Here is a 24,037-nt window from a genome sequence, read left to right as displayed (position 1 = left end):
TCCTTCCACTGCCTCTTTCAACTCATGTTCACCACCCACAGAGTTTGTACCATTATCCGATACCTGACCCCTCCTTGATACAAATCGTCGGAGAGCATTAATAAAGGACTCTGTGCTCAAAGATGACAACACCTCTAAATGCACACCTCTCACTGCCACAAATGTAAAGATAATTCCATACCTCTTTACTTCACACCTTCCACACTTAACCTAAAAAGGTCCGAAACAATCTACTCCAACCTGAGAGAATATAGGTTCACCTGGTGAGATGCGATCATGTGGAAGGTCTGCCATCGTCTGATATCCTGGTGCTGCATAAAGTCTGCGAGAGACAATGCATTTAGCCAAAATCCTTCTTATGGCAATGCTTGCACCTAGAATCCACTACCTATGCCACAATTTGGACAGCATGTGGTTATGTCCACCATGCCCTGTTTTCTGTTGAAGCACGAGGTCAGAAATATGAAGATCCCAATACAAATGCTTAAATGGACTTTTAGGTGGAGTGTAGCTGCCTTCACTTACATTCACTTCATATGGGACAGATGTGAGGCATGACACAAAACACTAATCAGTGATGTAATGCTGTCAGAGAGGATTTTACTGTTCCAATAAAAGTCAAATGTCACAAACTCCTCAGGGACAATTCTCATGTTGTAATGATTCTATTCATTTGTCTGCTCATGTATATAATCCATCTTATAGAATTTAAAGAGGACACTGAGATAAACAATAAGTGTAGGATTTGATAAGCTTCTTAAACATGTTGAAATTATTTCACTTGAAATCACTTGACTGTCAGCACTTACAGACAGATTTGGGACCCAAAATCTCATCTGAATATCAGATTTATTTTAACCCAAATTTTGGGTTAAAAGAAAGGTTATCTACAGTCATTTCTACAATAATACAAATTATGCAGCCACAAGAGCACAATATATTACTACATTTTTAAATTATAGAAATATTTAATACTTCAGGATTTTTTTTATTATCATTATTATTGTTGCTGCTATTTTCTTGTTATTTTCTTCTTAATATAACTGCACACTGTAGAATATTTAGCTGATGTAGAGTTTCGAAATGTGTTATCATAGAATGTAGAATTATTGTAGAGACACTGTCTGTAAAGTAATAAAGGCCTCATTGTGTTGTGAATTTAGGAGTAGATTTTAGAAGGCTTCTCCCCCACTGAGTGGAAATTCCCCAGAGGATGTTTTAAGGTGGGGGTTCCAACATTTGTAACTGTGGGGGTTTTATGATGGGGTTAATTCTATAAAGCTGGCTGTAACTAACAAAGGGGTGAAGATTTTTGCAGAGGGACACCGGCCTCATCTTCCCTTCTAGAAGTGCATGCTTAACTCATTCACTGCCATTGACGTCTATAGCCGTCAACTGCAGTGAATGAGTCAATGGGTTTAACTCATTCACTGCCAATGGCTGGCAGTGAATGAGTTAAATGAAGAAGAGTAAAGATAAATGAAGATGAATAAAGATGAATAAAGATTTTGTGAAAATGACTACTGAGTCCGGTGCCATCTCTGGATGCTCGAGGTAAAACTGATTTCCTAACACCCTGTACCAAGTCTCCCTGGTTCATGTGTCATGTCTGCGTGGTTATGTTTAGTTCATGTCATGTCTAATCTCCATGTTTCCTGTTTTACTTTTTAAGTCTGTATTCATTGTCAGTGTATTCAGTTTCACTCCTCCTGTCCTGTCGTTAGGTTCATGTGTGTCAGCTGTCCTCCCATGTGTGGCCACTTCCCCTGATCATCCCTCATGTGTATTTAGTCTCTGTGTTTCATACAGTCTGTGTCGCGTCGTCTGTGTTTCCACCCTCCATGTTGTCACAGCCAGACTTAGTATTCATAGTTATGGTTTCTTGTGTCTTCTTAGTTTTTCCTAGTTTTACTTTCCCAGTTTAGTCATAGTTTAGTTTGTCACTGCGTTTCTTCCTTGTCTGCACTCCTTGTCACCAGCCACAATAAAGGCTCGCTTTCAGTTAAGTTTAGTCCAGTCTACCCTCGTGTGTTCGCACCTGGGTCCACCACACACACCACCGCACGGTCTGCCTCCTCAGATCGTGACATAAAGAGGTTTTCTGTATAACAAATGGTCACTATCTACATCAGGTAATATTTTTTTTATGATTACAAACATGAGTTAAATCCCATTTGTAATATCATCTTTTTCTCTAAGTCTGGATAGTATCCTGTTCAAACCTCAGCATTTCTCAGCTTTTGGTAAAATATATTTTGTCTTTAACTTGTTGGTGATATGTTAGCCTGATGTTCAATATCTGACCGTCAGTAATAACAGGAAATATTAACAAACTGCCTGTGTCTTCTAGAAACTGATCCAAATGGGAACAAAAGGGCAATATGCAGACGATATCATTCACTTCTAAGGGTCTAAGGATGTGGCTGTGTAACTGGCTCTATCAGATGTTGCAGTGATAATAATGAAAACGATAACATTGACTTTCTGAACACATTCAGATGAAAGTTAAAAAATCTTGCAAAGGTCTGCAGAAAGAAATGAAAACAGTCACTCCAGATTAATGTTGTTTACTTTAAGCTGTAAAAGATGCAGATTGGGTCTGAATGCTTCGCTTGTTTCTGGGGTAAGAAAATATATATATATATATATATATATATATATATATAGATATAGATATAGATAGATAGATAGATAGATAGATATATATATATATATATATATATATATATATATATATATATATATATATATATATATATAGATAGATAGATAGATAGATAGATAGATAGATATATAAAAGAACAAGCAGGCGGTGCAGGTGTGTATCTGCTATTGCTGATTTTTGCTTTATTTCTTTGCTGTTATTGTTGTTGTGAGTTTTTTGTTGTTCCTTTGTTTATATTTTTTAATGTTAAAGTGGTTTTGTTCTAAAAACTAAGCAGATGCTGTTAGTTGTGCATACTGTGTGCTGTATGGCTTTAGCAACATTTCCACCAGGAGCTCCTTACCAAGCAATCTTTTGGAGCTTTGTACCTCAAGATCTAAAAAAAAATCATATCTTTATTTTTGGAGGACAGCTCCTTCTTACACTTCAGGAGTCTTTGGTGAAGACACGTTTCTTGTTGGAACGCGATTTCTCATAAAAATCCAGCTGTTTTCGGAGTATACGACATAAATTGTTGATTATCACCAACTTAAATTAATTCAGAAAGCTGTGAAGGGAAATGGAAACAAAACAAAAACAAAACTGTGTTTTCTTGCACTCAAGCTATTGGTGGGAGAACATACAAAACCACCTTAAGGGAACCTTTTAGCTCTTAGTTCATGGACTAGAAGTTCTGGTTAATTTGGGTTGAAATTCAGCTACTCGTGTTTGTCTGTATATTAGTTAGTAGCAACTATGGTATGTTTTACTCTTTTTTTTTATTTAAATCATTGTCTGCAGTAAGAAAGTGCATTTCTTTTTTCGCCTTGTTGCTGGTTTTTATTGTTATTAATTTTCATCTTTGCAGATATATTTGAAGTAAAACAAAAACATAACGAAAGAAAATAACTGCCTAATATTTCACAATATGTAATGTAAAATTAGACATTCATAATGATCTATTTTACTCAGTGTTGATTTACTCCTGCTGAATTTCCTAATGGCACAGCAATATTGTGTTACTGTGTTTTATTTCAACTCCCTGACTGTCAAATGGGTGCAGGTTATTGAAACATTTCCAACAGTCTCCTTTTACAATCTGCACAAGGGCAGAACTGGAGAGGTAAAGTGTTACTGCCTGAAACTAAATACAACTGGCTGCACAGTGAAAACACAGTAAAAAAATTAAAAACAAATTGAGCATTACAGTGTGTGTAATGTTCCACTATCTGAACTTAAATTTGTTTTTTGTAGCCATTTCCTTTATTGCTTACTTTCAAAAATGCTATTTCTGTGAACAAGATGCTCTAGTGACTCATCGAATGATGCTACTGACCAGCCAATCAGTGGCATGCAGTCTGACGGTGTCACACTGTAGTACCTGTTTGGATCACTTGGAAATCTGGCTGAGCATGTACTATAACCTGATGGCAAACCCTGCAAACCACGCAGAGTTGATCCAAGTAGGTACTAATGGAACAGGGAATTGCCAACATACCGTCATATAGGCACCTACTATAAAATCTGAAATGTGGGAATAAAACATGGAACTTGAACAGGAACTGAAGGAAAAGCTATAAAAGACATTGAAAAGAGACATGCAAGCTGAATGGCTCAATGACTTGGCTTTGTTTTAAAGTTTGAATGGTGTCTGTAGGTCAATGTATGTGGAAGTAAAGTTGAAAAGGGAGGTGGAGATTCTCTCATTTGAAATACATTATAATTTTTTGTTGAATAAACTTGAATATTTCAAAAAAAAACAAAAGTTAGAAATGAGAAATATTCTACTGAGGAAACATGAGTAATAACTGTGGCATTCCTTTAATGCACTCTCTAACCTTGCTTGTTGCTTTTTGAGATTTAGACTACCTACCCCATGAAGTAAGATTCAAAAACACAGTGATATATATAAAAAAAAGTGCCAGGAAAAAAGAAAGAATCGTCATGCCCTGCATGTTTGTGTAGCAGACCCAAAAGCAAACACAGGAGAAATGAACTGATGATCAAACCATTATTACGGCTGATATTAAGAAAAAAACAAACAAACAGTAAAACAAGTGAAACTAAACCTATTCTGGGACTGAACTAAACAAACTATGAAGACAATGACACGAGGCATAAGATGAAAACTCAACAGGTGTATATAAAACCGTGAAGTACTTCAAACATGACATGAGCATGAACCTGAACTGTTGAAAGGAAACACTCAGTGACCTGACCTGACTTGACATGGTGACATGACAAGGAGGAGAGGAAGACAGAGGACTTAAATATACAGGAGGGTAATGAAGGAAGTGGAAACACAGCTGACACAAATGAACATGATGCCACAGGGGAAGCAAAACTAAACCCACTGAAAATAATAATTTACAAAAACCACTTGCAAAATACAACAGGAAACATAATGGAGACTTGACAACACAAGCTTAGAAAATGTAACACAGGGAGAGAATAACGCACTGAGATAACTGAAAGTAAAAACACTGAGGACAAAACAGACTACATAGAGGAGAGGAAAAGACTCATATCAGGAGACATAGATGAAACAAAAACTAGAATGAAACTCAATTACTCCCTAACTGAATTATAACACAAGAATTTAATATAATCTCAATCTAACATAAGGAAATCAAAAATAAAAAAAATTAACTCAAAACGCCTGGTCACAAACAAAAATTCCAAAAAATAATAAATGTATATGGCTTGAGCCACCTGAGTCTATTATATTATCAACATTTATATCCAGTCATGGCAGCCATGATCACTTTCTAATGTCAGGCCTGAAAAAAAAAAAAAAAAAAAAAATGACAAAGGATGAACTGAAGCTCTGCCATCACGTAATGTCGCATACTGCTGTTTCTGATGTCATTTAAAAAAAAAAAAAAAATAATAATAATAATAATGTCAGGCCTGATGTTTTGTGCCCTCACCTGTTCTCAGCTGCATTTGAATAAAACACCAATTCCACACATTTAAGCTTAAATTTCAAAACTAACATTTTAACTACTGATTTTATCTATTGTTCTGATTTTTGATTTTATATACTGTTTTGTTTGTTTGTTAATTAGTTTGTTTGTTTGTTTGCTTGTTTTAATCAATTTTAAATCATGCTTTTTATTTGTTTTTGTTTTTAATGTCTCTGTAAAACACTTTGAATCACCTTGTTGTTGAATTGTGCTATACAAATAAACTTACCTTGCCTATATGCATATTTTTCACAGCCACCTATACAATGGGTTGTTATATGTGGTATCACAAGTAACAAGCACAGCTTATGTCCCACCTAACAACATACAGATTAGTTTTTTTGGGGGGGGGGTTTGTAAATGCTGGCTTTATTGGCAATGAGAAAAGCTATAAAACACTGACTTATTTAAAACATTTTCCTAGGAAGTGCATAGATAGTCTTATCATTATTGACTTTCTTTTACTTTTTCCAGGTGGCAACAAGAAACATTGTTTGTGACAACTGGTTCGGTCTAAGGTTAGTTTTTGGTGGGGTTTAAGCAAAATCTTAGTGTTGATACTAGTGTTGGTTTGCTGGTTGGCCACAACTGTGAATCCTGGTAGATGTGTTGTATTAGGAAACTGTATTAGTCCTGATGAGCAATGACTAATTCATTACTGCAGACAAGTCTTGACAAAAAAAGCAGACAGACCAGTATTTCTTCAAATACGTGTACCTGCAGCATGCTGTAGTGTTATAAGAATATTGTTTATACTCCATATGCACAGATTTATATAAATAATGCTACATGGGGAAATAGTAAAGCATTTAGTCGCGGTTTAATGTCTTGCAGTAAAATAGACATGTTGCCCCTGCTGGTGGGGAAAAAACACTTGAATATCTGCAACTTTCAGGGAGGTTTCTCAGCAGACACCAGCGAGCACAGCCCGAAGCTATTTCGCTTGTTTAAAATTCCACTTGGGTGTGCCGTCTGAGAAACGCCTGTGTTTTTACATTGATAGAGAAGTAAAGCAATAGACCAGAGACAAAGCTCTTGAGTTAACACACTTACACTAACCAGACTCCCAGACGCAGGACAAAGTCAGTCTTTTTTTTTCCAAAGATGGGGAAACTTTTGATTTCCACCACCTACCTAATGCTGGTAAGTGCTCCTAGTTTGGTTTTATAGCACTCCTACATGATTGATACATCTTTACTTTCTGTCACTTTTGTCATGCCAGGAAGCATTAAAACATTTAAAGGTGACAAGTCAGTTTGAAACTCACTTTCACCTTTAATGCACTCTCTAACCTTGCTTGTTGCTATTTGAGATTTAGACTACCTGTGCTGTGAAGTAAGATTCACAACCACAGTGGTATAAAAAAAGTCCCAGAAAAAACAAAATTGTCACGGCCGTCATGGCCGGTGTGTTTGTGGAGCGGACCCAAAAGCAAGCATAGGAGAAATAAACTGATGATCAAACAAAGAGTGAGCCTTTATTACGGCTGATAAAAAAAAGAAAAAACAAAACAGAAAAACAAAGCGAGACCAAACAAAAGTGAAACCTAATCTGGGACTGAACTAAACAAACTATGGAGACAATGACACGAGACATAAGATGAAACCTGAACAGGTGAATGAAAAACCTTGAACGTGAAGTACTTTAAACATGACATGAGCATGAACCTGAACTGCTGAAAGCAAACACTCAGTGGCCTGTCATTGTCGTCATAGTTTGTTTAGTTTAGTCCCATTTTAGGTTTCACTTATGTCATTCTTTTCAGCACAACCTCACATGTCTGAATTTACAGTTATGTTTTCATTTTGACATACTGTATTAGCACAACTGATCTAAAGTCAGACAAAAAACAAACTCTGATTAGAAAAAGGTACATTTTTTACTGTAACAACCGCATATACACACTCCAAACACGCTAAATCTCTCACAAACTCTCTCTGTCTCTCTCTCTCTCTCTGTCTCTCTCTCACCATCACTCCTTAAATTCCCCCCTCTTTCTAAACATCCAAATGTCATGTTGCCAGAACATTTTTTGATTGGTCAACATTTTACATTTTTCCACTAACACAGGTGTTCTTTGTTTTGTTTCTTTTTTTATGCTCATAAGCTGAGAGTGCTTGCTAGAGCTGTCCTTAGACATTACAGGTGAGGAAAAGATGCCACGTATATATTGTTTATCATGACTCTGGTTTTACGTGGCCTATCAACACAACTGAAAAACTGTTATATATCATCTTTTTGCTTTGTCATCTTGAAGTAGTCATGTGATTGGTTTACCACAACTACTTTATTTATCCTCAGTCAAACAGCAGCACTCATGTGATAGTGGGGTGTGCTGTCTGAGAAACGCCTGCCTTTTTACATTGATAGAGAAGTGAAGCAATAGACAAGTGACAAAGCTCTTGAGTTAACACACTTACACTAACCAGACTCCCAACACTTTGACGCAGGACAAAGTCAGTCTATTTTTTTTTCTAAGATGGGGAACATTTTGATTTCCTCCACCTACCTAATGCTGGTAAGTGCTTCTAGTTTGGTCATGTAGCACTCCTACATGATTGATACATGTTTACTTTCTGTCACTTTTGTCATGCCAAGAAGTATTAAAACATTTAAACATGACAAGTCAGTTTGAAACTCACTTTCACCTCCAGATCCTGTCCTGTGTGGAGTCGTGCTTTCTGCTGAGATCTCTCTACGTAATTGTACCTGAAATAATTCCACCTGGATACCAAGTAGCAAAAGGTGCCGCTCTGTGTATTTGTGTTATTCCTTCAGTTTGAAAAAGTGTTGTAAGCCGAATGTTTTGTGTTTTATGTCTCTTTTTAACTTTCACTTTCTCGCTTTTCAGTTGAAACCGTCGGCTGTGATGCAAAATCAGTGCAGTTAACTGTGAAGGACCCGAGTTTAACAATAAAAAGTAACGGAGCAGTCGTAGCTTTAACATCTGTCTCAGTGGGAGAAGGAGGACGGATATTTTCTGTGTCTGCTCGGGACAATAGTGGACTCGAAAGAAAGATGGAAGTTCACCTTGTCCGCAGTACAATGCCGAAAAGACATGTAAGGCAACTGCATATTGTGAGTCGTTTATACAGGTCAGAAGGAACAGTGCATCTTTTTTCTAACATGTCCAAACTTGTTGGAATGTCATAGCGACGAGGCCAAGGCTCCCTGAACCGCTCTAGAAGATGTTTTCGTGTTTTCCCGTCGCAAACGATAGTGGAGAATTATGAAGGGAGCTATCCAAAACTAATTGACAGGGTGAATTGAATGTTTAATTTTTATCATTTATGATCACTGTGGTATACAAATGTTTATTGTCAATACACATCAGATTGTAAAGACTTTATGAATAACAGAATCTTTTTTTTTTCTTTTCCTTAATATGTATCATTTTATTTGGTTTCTGCTGTAGGTGGGGCCATATTCCTCAGACAGACGTTATTGGTACTTTATTGAAGGAGAGGGAGTCGATACGTATCCAACTGGAGTGTTCAGTATAGAAAGAGACACGGGGGATCTGTTCTTGCTCAAAGCGGTGGATCGTGAGGAGTTCCCAGCATATAATGTGAGTGTGAAGATGACGCTGGTTTAGAAGATTTGTAAAGAGTTCCAATAATGTTCCACAGTCATCTTTAACGGGTGATTTATTAATCATTCAAATAGTTGCAGCGTAATCAATCCTCTACTGAGCATGTTTGTTTATTTATTTTTTCATTCAAACCTGGAACTGGCACAGTTCACATATGGAGTCTTGTTATGTTCCTGACTCTGCTTTCTATATTTGTGTGCATCAAACTAGTCAAACGTTTGTTTGTTTTCCCTCTATAGATTTTGATGATTGTTTTTGACAAGCATACTAATGCGGAGCTAGATGAGAAAATACCCCTGAGAGTGATTGTAGATGATGTCAATGACAATGCTCCAGAGTTCGTAGGTCCTTTACACTTTACAGTTCCTGAGCACTGTAGTGCAGGTGAGAAAGACAACATACAGTAATAGTTGATTCTGTTGTATTTGATTTTCAGTGCAGTTGCTCTAAATGATTATGGGTTACAATACAGGGACTGTGGTGGGAGTGGTGAGTGCAACTGACAGAGACCAAATTGGCACAGACCATGTGAAGATTAAATATACACTCGTATCTGGATCAGACATGTTTACCATTCATCCAGAAACAGGTGTCATCACAACAACAACCAACACCCTAGACAGAGAGGTGAGCACTGCCTCTGCATCACTGATACCTGTGAACTTTATGTAATTGAAAACTTGCATCATTGAAATTGATGATGCAAGTGCTTTACAACATATTTTTATTATAATACTTTTCTAACATTTCTTTTAAAGTTAAAAGACAACCATGTGGTGACTGTAAAAATCCAGGATATGAATGGTGCACCAAGTGGTCTGTTTGCCACATCGACAGCAACAATTGCTCTGAGTGATATTAATGACAATCCACCAACCTTCATGAAATCAACTGTAAGTGTTTGAAAGAAGTGTCAGTTTGTAATTTGGCTGAATAACTGAAATCATATCGATTGATTTTGGCGTCCTTTTTCTACCTTTTTCACCAAAATACTTTTTACTAACATAATTAAACAGCAATTAACCCCCTCTGCTTTTTTTCTTGTAGTATAATGTTACTGTGCAAGAAGATGAAAGTGAAAAACTTTTACTTCGAATTCCTGTTCAAGATAAAGATTTGATAAACACATCAAACTGGATGTCAAAGTTTGTTATTACTAAAGGAAATGAAAATGGAAATTTCAGGATAGTTACTGACCCGCAAACAAACGAAGGGCTTTTGTACATCTCAAAGGTGAGACTGGCTTATTATTCAATTCATTATTATCATTTAGTGATGTTGGTGGAAGCATTTTGCATGGATCACATCTAATGCAAAGTCAGCCTATATACAACTGATTTATATTTATAAACTTTAAAATGTCTTTCTTTTTTCCAGCCATTAGACTATGAGAAGACCAACGATGTCCAGCTTCAGATCACTGCACAAAATGTAGCATCACTGAATGGCAGCAGTGCCACGTGGCAGTCCATCCCTGTGAATGTCAATGTTGAAAAAGTGGATGCAGTAAGGGCTGGACTGGGACAAAAGATCAGCCCGGGAATTTTGACCAGAGACCCGCTCACCAGGTATTATAGGAAAAGCAATAGAGCCTGTCAATGAAAACAAACGCTGTTGTGACAGTGATGTACAGTCTTGTTGGTATATATGCAGGATTTCTATACATGTTACATCAGATAAAAACTTTGGTTGTAAGATTCAGACAATTATTTAATAACAGCCAGACATTTTAAATGAAAATAAGAAAGAAACGTATTTCTTTGTGCCCCCCTCTCCCTGTTAATGCCCTACCTGGCCCCCTGGCAAAACTTTGCTAGATCCACCCCTGCACACTTACCAGCTGTCAGCTACTTAGAAAAGCATCCTGGTGTTATTTGTCTCTCAGAAACAGTTCATAACTTCCTTTCAACTCATTCATGTCACCTAAAAGGTAAACCTGTTTCTTCATTACCTTTTCAGCTCTGATGATTCAGTAAGGACATCTCCTGGTTTCATCTTCATGTTTCCCTCTCACCAAACTGATATCATGACCAGCAGCTTTTACAGCTGTTGGCTCCAGCAAATATCAGCTGATACTAGAAATCAATATTAAATGAATTCTAACAACAGCTCATCAAGCTTAAACCTGCTGCTGTTGTTTAGCGTGACATCTGCCGGTTTCCCCGTTCTGGTGCAAATTGGGCGATAAACAAGAGAGACGGGACTTCAAACCATTCAAAATCACAAAGCTAAAAAAAAACAATCAATATACCTACAATATTGATCAGTTTCCCTGCACGCAGTCGATCTAGGGCCGTTTCTTCTATTAAATTCAATTCTTCTTTTAAAACACTAAAAAAGTCCAACGACACACATTAAAAATGGGCACCTACAATAACAAATGATCCAAACAAAATGGCAAAAGACTCTTACCAACAGTATACCCCATGCCTATTCAACTACGAAGTTAGTTTGGCCAGATTTTTCAAACCGAGGAATTTATCTGGGCCAGATATTTTTTTTTGAAGCCAGTAAGCAGCAGATCATGATCAATTTCAAACCCACACAACTGTATTGAAAAACAAGTATTTTTTTTTATTCCTATTCCCCTGTAAATCTGGTGACCTCTCACAAATGCACACCAAAAGGTCTGATAGGTTTGTAGCTTGAACCCATCCGCTGGAACGTTGAAGACAATATAATTACACTGCTAAGCAAGACACAAATAGGCAAAGTTCTTCATGTTACTCGTGCACGGGAGAGACCGGACAGAGTGCCGTCCCTTCGCTTGACCCCAGTCGCTCTCGTCCGTCCTCCGTAACACTGTCCTTTTATTGATGTTACATGAATATGCATAGGTTCATTAACATACGACGTCTACATACAAACAAAGAGTACCTTGCCTGTGTGTGTGTGTGTGTGTGTGTGTGTGTGTGTGTGTGTGTGTTGCTGATCAAAGGGTCAAACATCCTTGGTCAGGAAGAGGGTAGACTAGACCCCCCCCCCGGTGAGGAAGTCCAGCAGTTCATCTAAACAGAAAAGCACTTAGACTAGAACAGACGTAGCTACGTTAATCCTACCATAAAACAATTAAAACAAGATGCGACCTCTTCCCGTGCTCCCAGGATGTAGGTGTGCATTCTAGTGTGGAATGCACACCAAGCCTCTGTAGCCTGTTAAAGATCACACAACTTATCACTACACAATTGATTATACACCTCTAAGCATCTATGGTTAAATATTTCTAAGCATAAATAACAATCAACAATACAAACTCTAACAAGGTCCATTTTTAAAAAAGGGAGCTATAACTAAACTATTTTTTGCACATTTGAAATAATAATAATAATAACAAAAAAACATTTTGATAATTCCCTTTCAAATTAAAATAAATATTTCGCTGACCACTCACTTTTCCTGCCATGGATGGAGCCCCATCCGTCACAAGTATACAGACACGCTTCATATCCAGACCATTTTCCTCAAAAAGAGCTTAAATCTTCTCAAACATCATTTCGCCAGCTGTGTGTCCCTCTAACGGTAGCAAGTCGAGCAATTTCCCATCCAAAAAACGGACATATACACACAACTGTGCATTATCAGTTCTGTCAGTGATCCCCTGCTATAGACATTACATCAGTTTTCTTCAGGTCATCTAACAGCATTTCAAACTCGTCTGATGCCAGAACTTCAACTCTACAAATATTTGAACTGTCCTACAGGGGTACGTTTTTAATAGCAGATGTCACACTTACTTTAATTTTTTCATCACTTTTCACCGCATCCACCACGGCCAGCATGCAGTATTTCATTGTTTCAGAATCTGTGAAAGGCCTTTTCTTCTTCGCCAAGAAGCAAACACGAAGGGAAGATGCTGCCGCTCTCTCTTGGGCTGTACAGGACCCTCACCATGGTAGTACAACTCCGGTTGTAAGATTATTCAACTCGGTAAAATGAATAAGTGTCAGTCCAGGCAGGGTTAAACCGACAGTTTTCATTGTCAATTTTGCGCTTTTGGAGTGAGAAAGACATGCTGTTGTCGCATCATATATTACGATGATTGTTTAATATGTTTACATCACGGTGCATTGTGGGTTAAATATTGCTAGGCTACTAGGAGTGTTGCATTCACAGTCTACACTACGCTGTAGGAATTTTTAATTTTTTTTTAAATTAACTAATTTTTTGCGTTTTCTCTGTGTTTCTGCCAGGACCACAGGCAGGGCCACTCGCAGGTTGCTTCTGGGCCGCCATTTGAATAGGCTTGGTATACCCACTCACACCCAAGCGAATTAATCGCCTCTGGTTTTTTTCCACAGAAGAGCACTGACTTCACCGCACACACCCACTACCTTTTCACAGCTCTTCAGCCAATCACCTGGCAGAGAGCAACAAACTGCCAGGTGACACTTGTTACATATGGATTCAGGGTAAGATGGGGTGTGGTTGCTTTTTGGACACTTGGAAAAATGACTGATTCACCTTTTCCTGCAGGTCTGTGTCCTTCGGACTACTGGGAATTATGACTATACTGTGTCCTGTGGTCCTCCTCCTACTGCTTTGTGAGTCTCCCACTGTGATTAAGTTGTAAGGGTTAGATGGGGGTTCTCTTGTAGTTTGCTCATTGCATATTAGGAAGTGAACAATGCTGCATACAATAGTGTAGGTATACCACACATAAAAGCACTCTGTGAGCTCTGATTTTGAATATGCCTGCTTTTTGTTGCAGTCCCAGTCCTTGCATTTTTCTGTCTAAAAAAGAGAGAGAAATTGCAGCTTTATGACTCTGGAGACACTGGAGGAATCCCACTCAAATCTAACACGGAGGCCCCAGAGGACAGCATGGTAAGGATAGCAATGTGTAACCAATGTCTCCGTTTCCAGGTCTTCTAAAAAACACACACACACACACACACACACACACACACACACACACACACACACACACACACACACACACACACACACACACACACACACATTTACTTTGTTTTACAAGAAAAATCTTCTTGAAAAATGGGTTTAAAAACATAAACAACTATGGGATACTGTTTGTTCATGATTTGGACAGGGGGAACAAATTATGGAATTATATATGTGTAAAGTGTAGAAGTAAATTTAAATCTACTTTGATATACAAAGAGGTGTTTACAAAGGTTATAAAACTAGTTATGTATTTGGTGGTTACGTGTTTTGATATTTACATGTTTACATGTTTGAATGTTTAGACTGATGCTAAACTTCTTCAAGCGGTTGAGGAGCTCACGCTTACTGTAACCGGCCTGAAACATGAAATACAGCAGTTACGGGAGAAACAGAGTTACCTTGCCCAACGTTTGGACTCCAGTCGTGATAGATCCTCCTCTTCCAATGTTCAGTACAGCACCAGCAGTGCGTCCCCGTCGCCTTATCATGCCAGACAACATTCCAGAGACTATTGCTCGCCTGAGAGGCGTTATCATCGTGATCCAGAGTCTCACCGTGAACGTCCTTCTTCCCCTGTTCCCCAGAGGTTCAATGAGTGGGACAAATGTGAGAAACACGATCAACGCACATACCCTTCCCAACAGCCCCCCCAGTATTCCAGGTACAATTACCCTGACAATAACAGATACTGACACAGTCCCAGTCCTGCTCCACATAGAGCTAGAGATGCTGCGTCCTACAGTAGGACCAGTGTTCGTTTCCAGTCCCCGGAAAGGCCTGCACATTTCACCTCCGGCCCACAGGGAAACTTTCATTAGCTGCTGTTGAGGGGCAAACATCAGCTACAGTATCAGGGCCCCAAAACCACATCCCCCAGTTCCCCTCAGAATCTGATGGCTCAGTCTCCTCTAACGTCTTGGCTATTGTCGAGGGCATTGAAGTGTGTGCTCTAATTGACTCTGGTTCCTTTGTCTCCCTTGTGAGTGAAGATTTTCGAAACGCTCATCCAGCTTTGAAAAAACGGCCCATGGTAGCATCCTCTGTGCCAGTTCGTTCGGTCAATGGAGAACGTCTGGAAATCTTAGGCAAGTTAACCGTTGGTATTAGGCTTGGGACTCAGGTATGGCAGCAGGACTTTGAAGTCCTCAGAGGTGCTTACCAGCCAGTCATTCTAGGTTGGGATTTTCTGCAGAGGCACCATGCTCTTCTCGACCTCAAAAACAAAGTGCTGCAACTGTGGGACATGAAAATTCCCCTGTTGCCCAAAGGACATGAGGTGGCTGCCTGCTGTAATGTTTCCGTGTTAGCACCAACCAAAATTCCAGCTATGAGCGAAACTCTGATCACAGCCTGTGTGTCAGCAGCCACACCGGCTTCTCCTGTTCCAACAGACTACTATGGTTTCTTGGTCCCTAATCCAACATGTGACATTGTTGTGGCTCACACTCTCAGTGAAGTTCAGAATGGTACTACAGTGGTTCGAATGCTTAATCCCTCCAGTGATGAAATCGAACTGTACCCTGGACAGCATCTTGGTGAGTTTCATTCAGGCTCATCTGTTGATATCATTCCACTGGAGCAGACATGTTGTGCTACTTCACCTGTGTATGATTCGACTCTGCCGGTAGAAATAGATGAAACAAACTTGTCACACTCCCAGGTTCAGTCCCTGAAATCATTTCTCCAGAAGTATTCAGGAATCTTCAGTAAGCACTCAGAGGACAGAGGTCACACAGGCATAATTAAGCATCATATTCACACAGGTGATGCTACACCGATTAAACAAAGAGCCTATAGAGTGACACCTGAACAGAGAGCTGAAATACAGACTCAAGTTGACAACCTTTTAAAGGCAGGTGTCATCGAAGAAAGCTACAGCCCATGGGCCGCCCCAGTGGTTCTGGTGCGAAAGAAAAATGGTACGTGGCGTTTCTGTCTCGACTATAGGAAACTCAATGCAGTGACAATCAAAGACTCTCATCCTCTTCCAAGGGTTGATGATGCACTGGCTGCGCTGTCAGGTTCTGCCTGGTTCTCCACAATGGACCTTCAACATGGCTATTGGCAGGTTGAACTGGAAGAGAAGGATCGTGAGAAAACTGCTTTCACAACCGGCAGTGGACTTTACCACTTCACTGTTATGCCCATGGGACTCACAAACGCTCCAGCCACATGTCAGCGGTTAATGGAGATGGTACTTCGTGGCCTTCCCTGGAAAACCTGCTTAGGATGATGTCCTCATTTACAGCCGCTCTTTCGCAGAACATCTCCAGCATCTGGAAGAAATTTTCGGCAGATTCCGGGCAAGTGGCTTGAAGCTAAACCCCTCAAAATGCTGTTTTGCCAAAGATCAGGTACAATTTTTGGGCCACATTGTATCAAAACATGGCATCCAGCCTGACCCCAGAAATGTGAACAGTGTGCAAGCCTGGCCTATTCCACAAACAGCGACAGAAGTAAGATCATTCCTTGGACTTTGTTCATATTATCGCAAGTTTATTCAAAACTTTGCGCACCACAGTGTCCCCCTACATGCTCTCACTGAGAAGCATGCACCTTTTCAATGGACTTCTCAGTGCCAGGATGCATTCATGTATCTGAAACATGCCCTCTCAAACCCTCCAGTGGTTTCATTCCCTGACTTCACATTGCCATTTTCTCTGTATACTGATGCTTCTAGCACAGCTATTGGCAGTGTACTAGCTCAAAAACAGGGACAGCAAGAGAAAGTCATTGCCTATGCTAGCCATGCGCTTACAAAGGCAGAAAGAAAGTGGTCGACTTATGATCGAGAACTCTGGGCCATTGTTTGGGCAGTTAGACATTTTCGGCACTACCTCTATAAGCAGCCATTTGTTATTGTCACGGATCACAAGCCCCTCCTGGGTCTTCGGAAAATACCCATTGACAGTGATAGAACTGGTCGCCGTGCTCGCTGGGCTCTTGAACTTGATCCTTTTGAGTGGACTGTGATTCATAAAGATGGCCACCGCCACCTCAATGCGGACGCACTGTCACGTCGCCCTGTCACTGGTGAAACCGTAGAGCAGGACACAGTCTGCACTGCTTCTGCTACCTTGAAACCTGAAGAGAGGTGCGTGGGTCCTGCAGGCCCGCCCAACCATAGTCCCTGCAGTACTGACCAAAAACACATTCCATGCAATGACCTTCCTGATCCACGACTGCAGTGTGCAGCGCTATCTGTTTCATCCACATTTGTGCTTGAGCTGCCTGAAGATGATCTCAAAAGTGAACAACAAAAAGATCCTGTACTGTCAGAAGTCATTGGCTGGAAAGCTAAGGGTCAGAAACCACCCTACTGGCGTATGAAAAAATGCCCACCTCAGGAAAAAGTGCTATGGCACGAGTACTCTAGACTTACCTTTCACAATGGCTTACTCTGTCGTAAAGCTTTCAACCCGTCCCAAAAGTCAGTGTTGCATCAGTTGGTTGTTCCTGAATCTTTAAAAGACACTGTCCTACAGCTGCTGCATGGCAACCCAGTGTCCGGTCACCTATCAGCAGATAAGGTCCTGAAACGTGCTCAGCAGCTATATTACTGGCCATTCATGTCACGTGACATCAGAATATGGTGCACACAATGCACCCCATGTGATGCCAGACGGAATCCCACACCTCATCACAGAGCTCGAATGAAAACAATTGTTGCTGCGGAGCCATTTCAAAAGGTGGCAGCTGACATACTTGAACTCCCCATTACGAGTCGTGGCAACAGGTACGTGCTCGTTGTTCAAGACTATTTCTCGAAATATGTCAGTCTCTATGCTATCGCAGACCAACGTGCCACAACAGTTGCAAAATGCCTGTTTGACAACTTCATCTGTCAGCACGGCATCTCTGAAATGCTACACACAGACCAAGGACGTCAGTTTGAATCTGACCTGGTGAAACATCTGTGTCAGCTGCTAGGCATCCACAAGACACGGACCAGCCCATATCACCCTCAATGCGATGGGATGGTCGAGAGGTTCAATCGAACACTTATTGACCAGTTAGCTAAGTTACTCCTTCAGCAGCCTGGCGAATGGGATGACTGCCTCAATCAAGTTGCTTTGGCTTACAACACCAGTCCTCACTCTACCACGGGATTTACGCCATTTTTTCTCACACATGGACATGAGGCACGGATGCCTGCTAATATGCTGTTGCCTACCAACATGTCAGCATCATCTACTTCTGTTTCTCCTGCTGACTACGTCACCCTGTTGACTCAGAGACTTCAGTCTGCCTTCAGCACTGCTGCATGGAACAGAGATTGTGCCCACAACCAGCAGAAACAATTGTACGATAGGGGCATCAAACACACTCCTTATGTTCCAGGTGACTTGGTGTGGTTAAATGACCCCACTACAGCAAAGCAGAAACTTGCTCCACATTGGAAGGGGCCCTTTGAGATATTGGAGTGCCTTGGAACAGATGGAGAAAACCCTGGTGTCACGTACAGGATTCGCTACCTCCTGGACCAATCAGACAAGACTCAAATCGTTCACTACAATCGTCTCAGGCCGTACAAAGCACCTGTTCCTAAAGGTGGAACCAACTCACCTGCTGGTGACATACCTGTACAGCCCCAGATTCCACAGTTGACTGCATTATCAGGTGCGTTGCCCTTCACAGCTTCAAAATCTGCAGCTGAAGGGAGCTGGAATGTTCAGTGCCGCAGCCCTGCAACCTCATCAGACCCTCAGGTTTGTCAGCCACCACCTCTAAACCAGTCAAGACCCCATTCCCACTCTCCTTTGTCCCCTTCTCCTCGGTCTGAGACTGTAACGACTTCCCCCTCTGGCCATGTGGTGATACACCAATCAGACATTGTCCCTTCAACTCCTCATCGTGTATCTGGTGTTTCACGGCGATGTGTGAGACGTCAAGTTGTGCCTCCCAGATACCTCAAGGACTATGTTTTGAACTGAACTTGTTTTTGGTTTTGCTGTTGTTTTATTGTTGTCCCCTTTGCTCGCAGCATGTTGGGGTTTTTTTTTCTTCCTTTTCTGTAGGGAAACGGGGACGTTTCTTATGTGAGGGGGGGAGGAAAATGTAAAGTGTAGAAGTAAATTTAAATCTACTTTGATATACAAAGAGGTGTTTACAAAGGTTATAAAAGTAGTTATGTATTTGGTGGTTACGTGTTTTGATATTTACATGTTTACATGTTTGAATGTTTAGACATGCATGTTCAAACCAGTAATAAGTATGTGTTATATCTACCTGGTTGTTTTCCCTGTTTTGATCTGAGTATAAGATTTCCTGGCTTCTGAGAGGCCAGTGAAGTACTCATGAGGGCGGCACACAGGAAGTGTGGGTTATTGTTGCAGTGTGCTAAAAAGTAAAGAGGCTGCTAAAAAGTTATCCGTCTCCGTCTTGCTGTACCTAATTATTCAGAGAGATTCCCAACCATCTAGTGAACCCTCACGTTACATATGTATATCTATTATCCCTTTAAAGCCGGTCGGAGCGGACACGCTCCATTTTGCGTAACTATTTTTAAATCCCAGTAGCGCTGCAACCACGTAAGCTAGCGCAATAATTTTTTTTGCATATGAAAGCGGAGGAGTTGTACTTACATCTTATGCCATCAGCTTGTCCTCGGTCACAGTTTCCTTCCACATATAGCTTTGCAAAAACTGCATAAAAAGCACTTGCAGCAACAAAAACATAATATTCCAGAAACACGCTTTGCCGATCCGATCAGCTGTTCATAACACTTCCTACGTCCATCAGCGTGAACTATCACATGTCCGGCATGACCTGTCCGAAACCGGAAGTGACGCCATTTTGCGGAAATGTAGTTTTTTACCATCGTGGCCTCATGAGACTATACTTGTGTTTTTAAAAGTTATCTTTGACTTTATGACTTTCTGTGTCGTTTCTGGGATGCTTAGGACTCATATTGCACTGCTGGAAATATTTTTATTTTGATGCATATGCTGTTATTTTGCAAATTTGCACTATAATATATTTTTTTTGTTTTTCCTGCAGTATATGAAAATTGGTGTATCTCAAAAATAAAACTATGAAGACACTTAAAATAAATTTCCTTTGGTGGGAAACTACAGTGGGGCAAAAGAGCCACCGATTATGCAAGTTCCCCCACTTAAAATGATGACAGAGGTCAGTAATTTGCACCAGAGGTACACTTCAACTGTGAGAGACAGAATGTGAAAAAAAAAATCCATGAATTCACATGGTAGGATTTTAAAGAATTTATCCGTAAATCAGGGTGGAAAATAAGTATTTGGTCACCTCAAACAAGGAAAATCTGTGGCTCTCACAGACCTGTAACGTCTTCTGTAAGAAGCTTTTCTGTCCCCCACAGATATAAGGGATCTTATATCTGTTTTCACTCTTGTATGCTTTTCATACAAGTTTCACACAAGACAGATACAAACTTTATAAGACGCCCCATCAATAACCTGTCAGTTATGCTAGCAGTGTCCAAGCATTCTTTTTTTTTTTTTCTTTTCATACCACGCACCCCTGCAGTGGCTCTTGGAAACCTCTGTTCTTTATAATTGGGAATCAAATGGCCACTATCTACATCATGCAATGTTGTTTATTATTACAAACATATTATTTGTTTGTTTTTGATACATCCAACAAAAATGTCTTGTGGCAGACCTTTGAAAAAAAAATTCAAAAATAAAATAGCAGAAGTTTCTTTTTCTGCAGTAAAATAAATGTCTGTGAATGTCTGTAAAAGATATTATTTCTCTAACTTGTTGGTGATCTGTTTGCTCGATGTGTAATATATACAGTGTTGGGAAGGTTACTTTTAAAATGTATTCCATTACAGAATACAGAATACATGCCCCAAAATGTATTCTGCAACGTATTCCGTTACGTTACTCAATGACAGTAACGTATTCTGAATACTTTGGATTACTTAATATATTATCATGCTTTTTACAACAACGTGAATGTGCTATTGCTGTGTGATTTATTACTATTACTGAAGGTCCGCGACTCCGAACTGTAGTAAAGGGACCTCTGACTAATACGGCGGGGTCCCTGTCGGCTCATAGCCGAAAAATAGCTTTACTTTGTTGAGTGGGTCAACTTTTCTTGCGAGAGACAGAGAGAGGCTTTGAAAGACTGCTCCAACGGAACTTATTGTTTTCGGAGGAAAACACGAACACGGTGTACAGTCGAGTCTTAATAGCTTACTTACAACTGGGCTCGTCAGGCACTCTTCTTGGCTGAAGTGGTTATTATTATATTTACATGCTTCCAGCTCCCGTTTTTCCTCGATGACAACTCGTACCTTTCCACTCCCCCTGTTCTCTCTCCCTCCTCGCGCTCACAGACACATAACGTGTATGGCAGTCCATTCTCCCTGCAACACGGACTACACTGGCCATGATGCTACATTCTTTAGAGCTATGCTTGTAGCATTCTGCCTGTTAGCTTAGCACAACAACAACAACGAAAAGGCGCTCTCTCACCCAGGAAACACACAGTCGCAGAGAGAGAGAGAGAGAGCGTCGCCCTGTAACCATGGCAACCGTAACGCTGCCGCCTGGAACAACAGAACGTAGCTGTCAAACAAAACCCAAACAGTCCTGACCCGCGACAATATGAAACAGGAAAGTACCGCAGTGTAATCCATTTATTTCAACAAAGTAACTGTATTCTGAATACCACCTTGTTAAACAGTAACTGTAATGGAGTACAGTTACTCATATTTTGTATTTTAAATACGTAACGGCGGTACATGTATTCCGTTACTCCCCAACACTGAATATATATATATATATATATATATATACATATATATATATATTTAACGGGTGCAACGATATTCGTATCGATATTGAACCGTTCGATACAGTGCTTTCGGTTCGGTACGCATATGTATCGAACAATACAAAATTTTTAATTTATTTTATCAACCTTGCTTCTGACGATGCTGTCTGTGTTGAGCGCTCAGTGGATCTGCGCTCGACAGTGCAGCCTAGGCGGAGTAGTCGAACACAGATTCACTGAGTGCAGGACAAGCTAGCAGACAGAAGTTAAGCTCTCCTTGCAACATGGCAAATTGAACATCCTCCACCCTCATTAAGATCTGGTGTTTGGAACTATTTTGGTCTTCATGTGACATATGACCCTGAAGGTAAGCGCGTCATGGAAGGAAAGGAAAACAGTATGTTGGATGTGCCACGCAATGCTCAATTACATGGGTGGGAGCTAGTGTGTTAGCGCAGTTAGCTCGTTAACGTGTTGACGCCGTCCAGCCCCACGCACGGGCGATCCGCGGTAGCTCGTTAACGGAGATTTGCCGTGTTGTGGCGTTAACGTCATTTCAACCAGATTTACGCTGACAGCACTAGTGGGAACACAACGAATATGACTGCACATTTACTCCGACATCATCCTAGTGCAAAGACAAGTGGAAGCACACAAAAACAACAAGCACGCATGCTACAAACTTTACCCGAGTCATTTAGACAGCTGTTAGCACATGATTCTCCTTATGGGGACCTGATATGTTTAATATGCTGCTGAGAGTATAGCCCAGAAGAAGCGTATAGTATAGCTTTTATTTTGGAAAGAGCCATTTCTCTGTAATAAACTCTCTTTTCCAAAGATGAATGTTTTCTCGATGAGATAGATTTATTTTTTTATTACTTTGTTGTTTAAGCAACATTAAATTTAAAAACTGTACTTTTGAGTTAAAATATATATTTATAATTTTAATAAATGACAAATTAAAAAGGCATGAACATTTTTTTTTGTATCAAAAAAATATCGAACCATGACACCAAAGTATCGAACCGAACCGAACCGTGAATTTTGTGTATCGTTGCATCCCTAATATATATGTGACCTTCAGTCATGTCCTCAGCAGCTTTGAAAGTGTTGTATGCTTCCTCCTATTATCCAGGCTTGGGAGTAATAACAGGTAATAATAACAAACTACCTGTGTCTTCCAAATGGGAACAGAAGAGGATTCAGGGGACGTGGCTCTGTAGCTGACTCAGAGGTCACGGTCTGAACGCTTGGCTTGTTACTGGGGTAACAATGTAAAAACAGAACAATCAAGTGGTGCAGGTGTGTATCTGCTATTGCTCTTTGTTGCTTTATTTTGTTGTTGATGATGTTGTTGTGTTTTTTGTTTTTAAGCAAAAGTGGTTTGCACTAAAAACTATGAAGATGCAATATTTTGGAGCTTTGTACATCAGCAATCAATTCTCTAAAAAAATTATATCTTTATTTTTGGAGGGTAAATTTTAATTAAAACAAATACATAATGAAACAAAATAACAATTACCTAATATTTCAAAATATGTAATGTAAAATTACACCTTCATAATAATCTATTTTAGGCAGTGTTGATTTACTTCTGCAGAATTTCCTAAAGGCACAGAAATTGTGTGTAACAATGTTTTACTTCAACTCGCAGACTGTGAGACAGGTGCAGTTTGAGCTCACTGTAAGTCAGGTTGTTGAAACATTTCCAACAGTAGTCGTGTTACAATCTGCACAAGGGCAGAACTGGAGCACTAACGTGTTACTGCCTGAAACTAAATACAACTGGCTGCACAGGAAAAAACCCATTCAAAAGACAGTGTATACCCTATATGTATTTTGCATTTTTAAGTTGTTATTTGACATTAACATTAAGGAGTTGTGTTTAATTTTTGCTGCTGTAGCAGTTATTTGTGGTTTTTTTAACATTTAAAGGAACGTGATTATAAAACAGCATAATCAACAAACATACAATAAGCATACATGCACCCATACAACTTGTACTTTTAGTCTTTACTGTTTATTTGTTTAAGTTTTTGTCCAATATCTGTTAATTTGTAATTTAAAAAAAAAAAACAAATGTCCTTGTGATTTTTCTGGTTGTACTGTATATAAAGGTCAGATCCAAAATGGTTGTTTATTGTGCTCAGGTTTTGTCTCTAG

At 39.8% G+C, this 24,037-nt stretch overlaps 1 protein-coding gene across 3 annotated transcripts; it reads left to right on the top strand.

Moving 5' to 3' along the window:
• The first annotated feature begins 6,528 nt into the window (after window positions 1-6,528).
• LOC113018466 (desmocollin-3-like) lies at window positions 6,529-23,031 on the top strand. 3 transcript variants are annotated; one of them, XM_026161527.1, is made up of 14 exons: window positions 6,529-6,753; window positions 8,265-8,355; window positions 8,462-8,670; window positions 8,764-8,871; window positions 9,026-9,178; window positions 9,442-9,586; window positions 9,675-9,829; window positions 9,961-10,095; window positions 10,250-10,435; window positions 10,580-10,770; window positions 13,501-13,584; window positions 13,676-13,743; window positions 13,911-14,026; window positions 23,010-23,031. In XM_026161527.1, exons 1-14 carry the CDS (start codon window positions 6,715-6,717, stop codon window positions 23,019-23,021), a joined length of 1,692 nt encoding a protein of 563 aa, XP_026017312.1. In that variant the 5' UTR covers window positions 6,529-6,714; the 3' UTR covers window positions 23,022-23,031. The 3 variants fall into 3 exon arrangements, with proteins under 3 accessions (XP_026017312.1, XP_026017310.1, XP_026017311.1); XM_026161525.1 differs by lacking the exon at window positions 23,010-23,031 and adding an exon at window positions 14,410-14,813; XM_026161526.1 differs by lacking the exons at window positions 8,764-8,871; window positions 23,010-23,031 and adding an exon at window positions 14,410-14,813.
• Window positions 23,032-24,037: the final 1,006 nt, after the last annotated feature.

This window comes from Astatotilapia calliptera, unplaced genomic scaffold, assembly GCF_900246225.1.
Source record: "Astatotilapia calliptera unplaced genomic scaffold, fAstCal1.2 U_scaffold_9, whole genome shotgun sequence".
NCBI lineage: Eukaryota > Metazoa > Chordata > Actinopteri > Cichliformes > Cichlidae > Astatotilapia > Astatotilapia calliptera.
This window is presented reverse-complemented; position numbering and strand designations above follow the sequence as displayed.

Excerpts from the sequence above, each read along its gene's own strand:
- LOC113018466 (XM_026161525.1), top strand. The coding sequence starts at position 6,715 with ATGGGGAAACTTTTGATTTCCACCACCTACCTAATGCTG. Across the intron at positions 8,356-8,461 it reads TGGATACCAAGTAGCAAAAG|TTGAAACCGTCGGCTGTGAT; the intron begins GTGCCGCTCTGT and ends CTCGCTTTTCAG. Across the intron at positions 10,096-10,249 it reads CAACCTTCATGAAATCAACT|TATAATGTTACTGTGCAAGA; the intron begins GTAAGTGTTTGA and ends TTTTTCTTGTAG.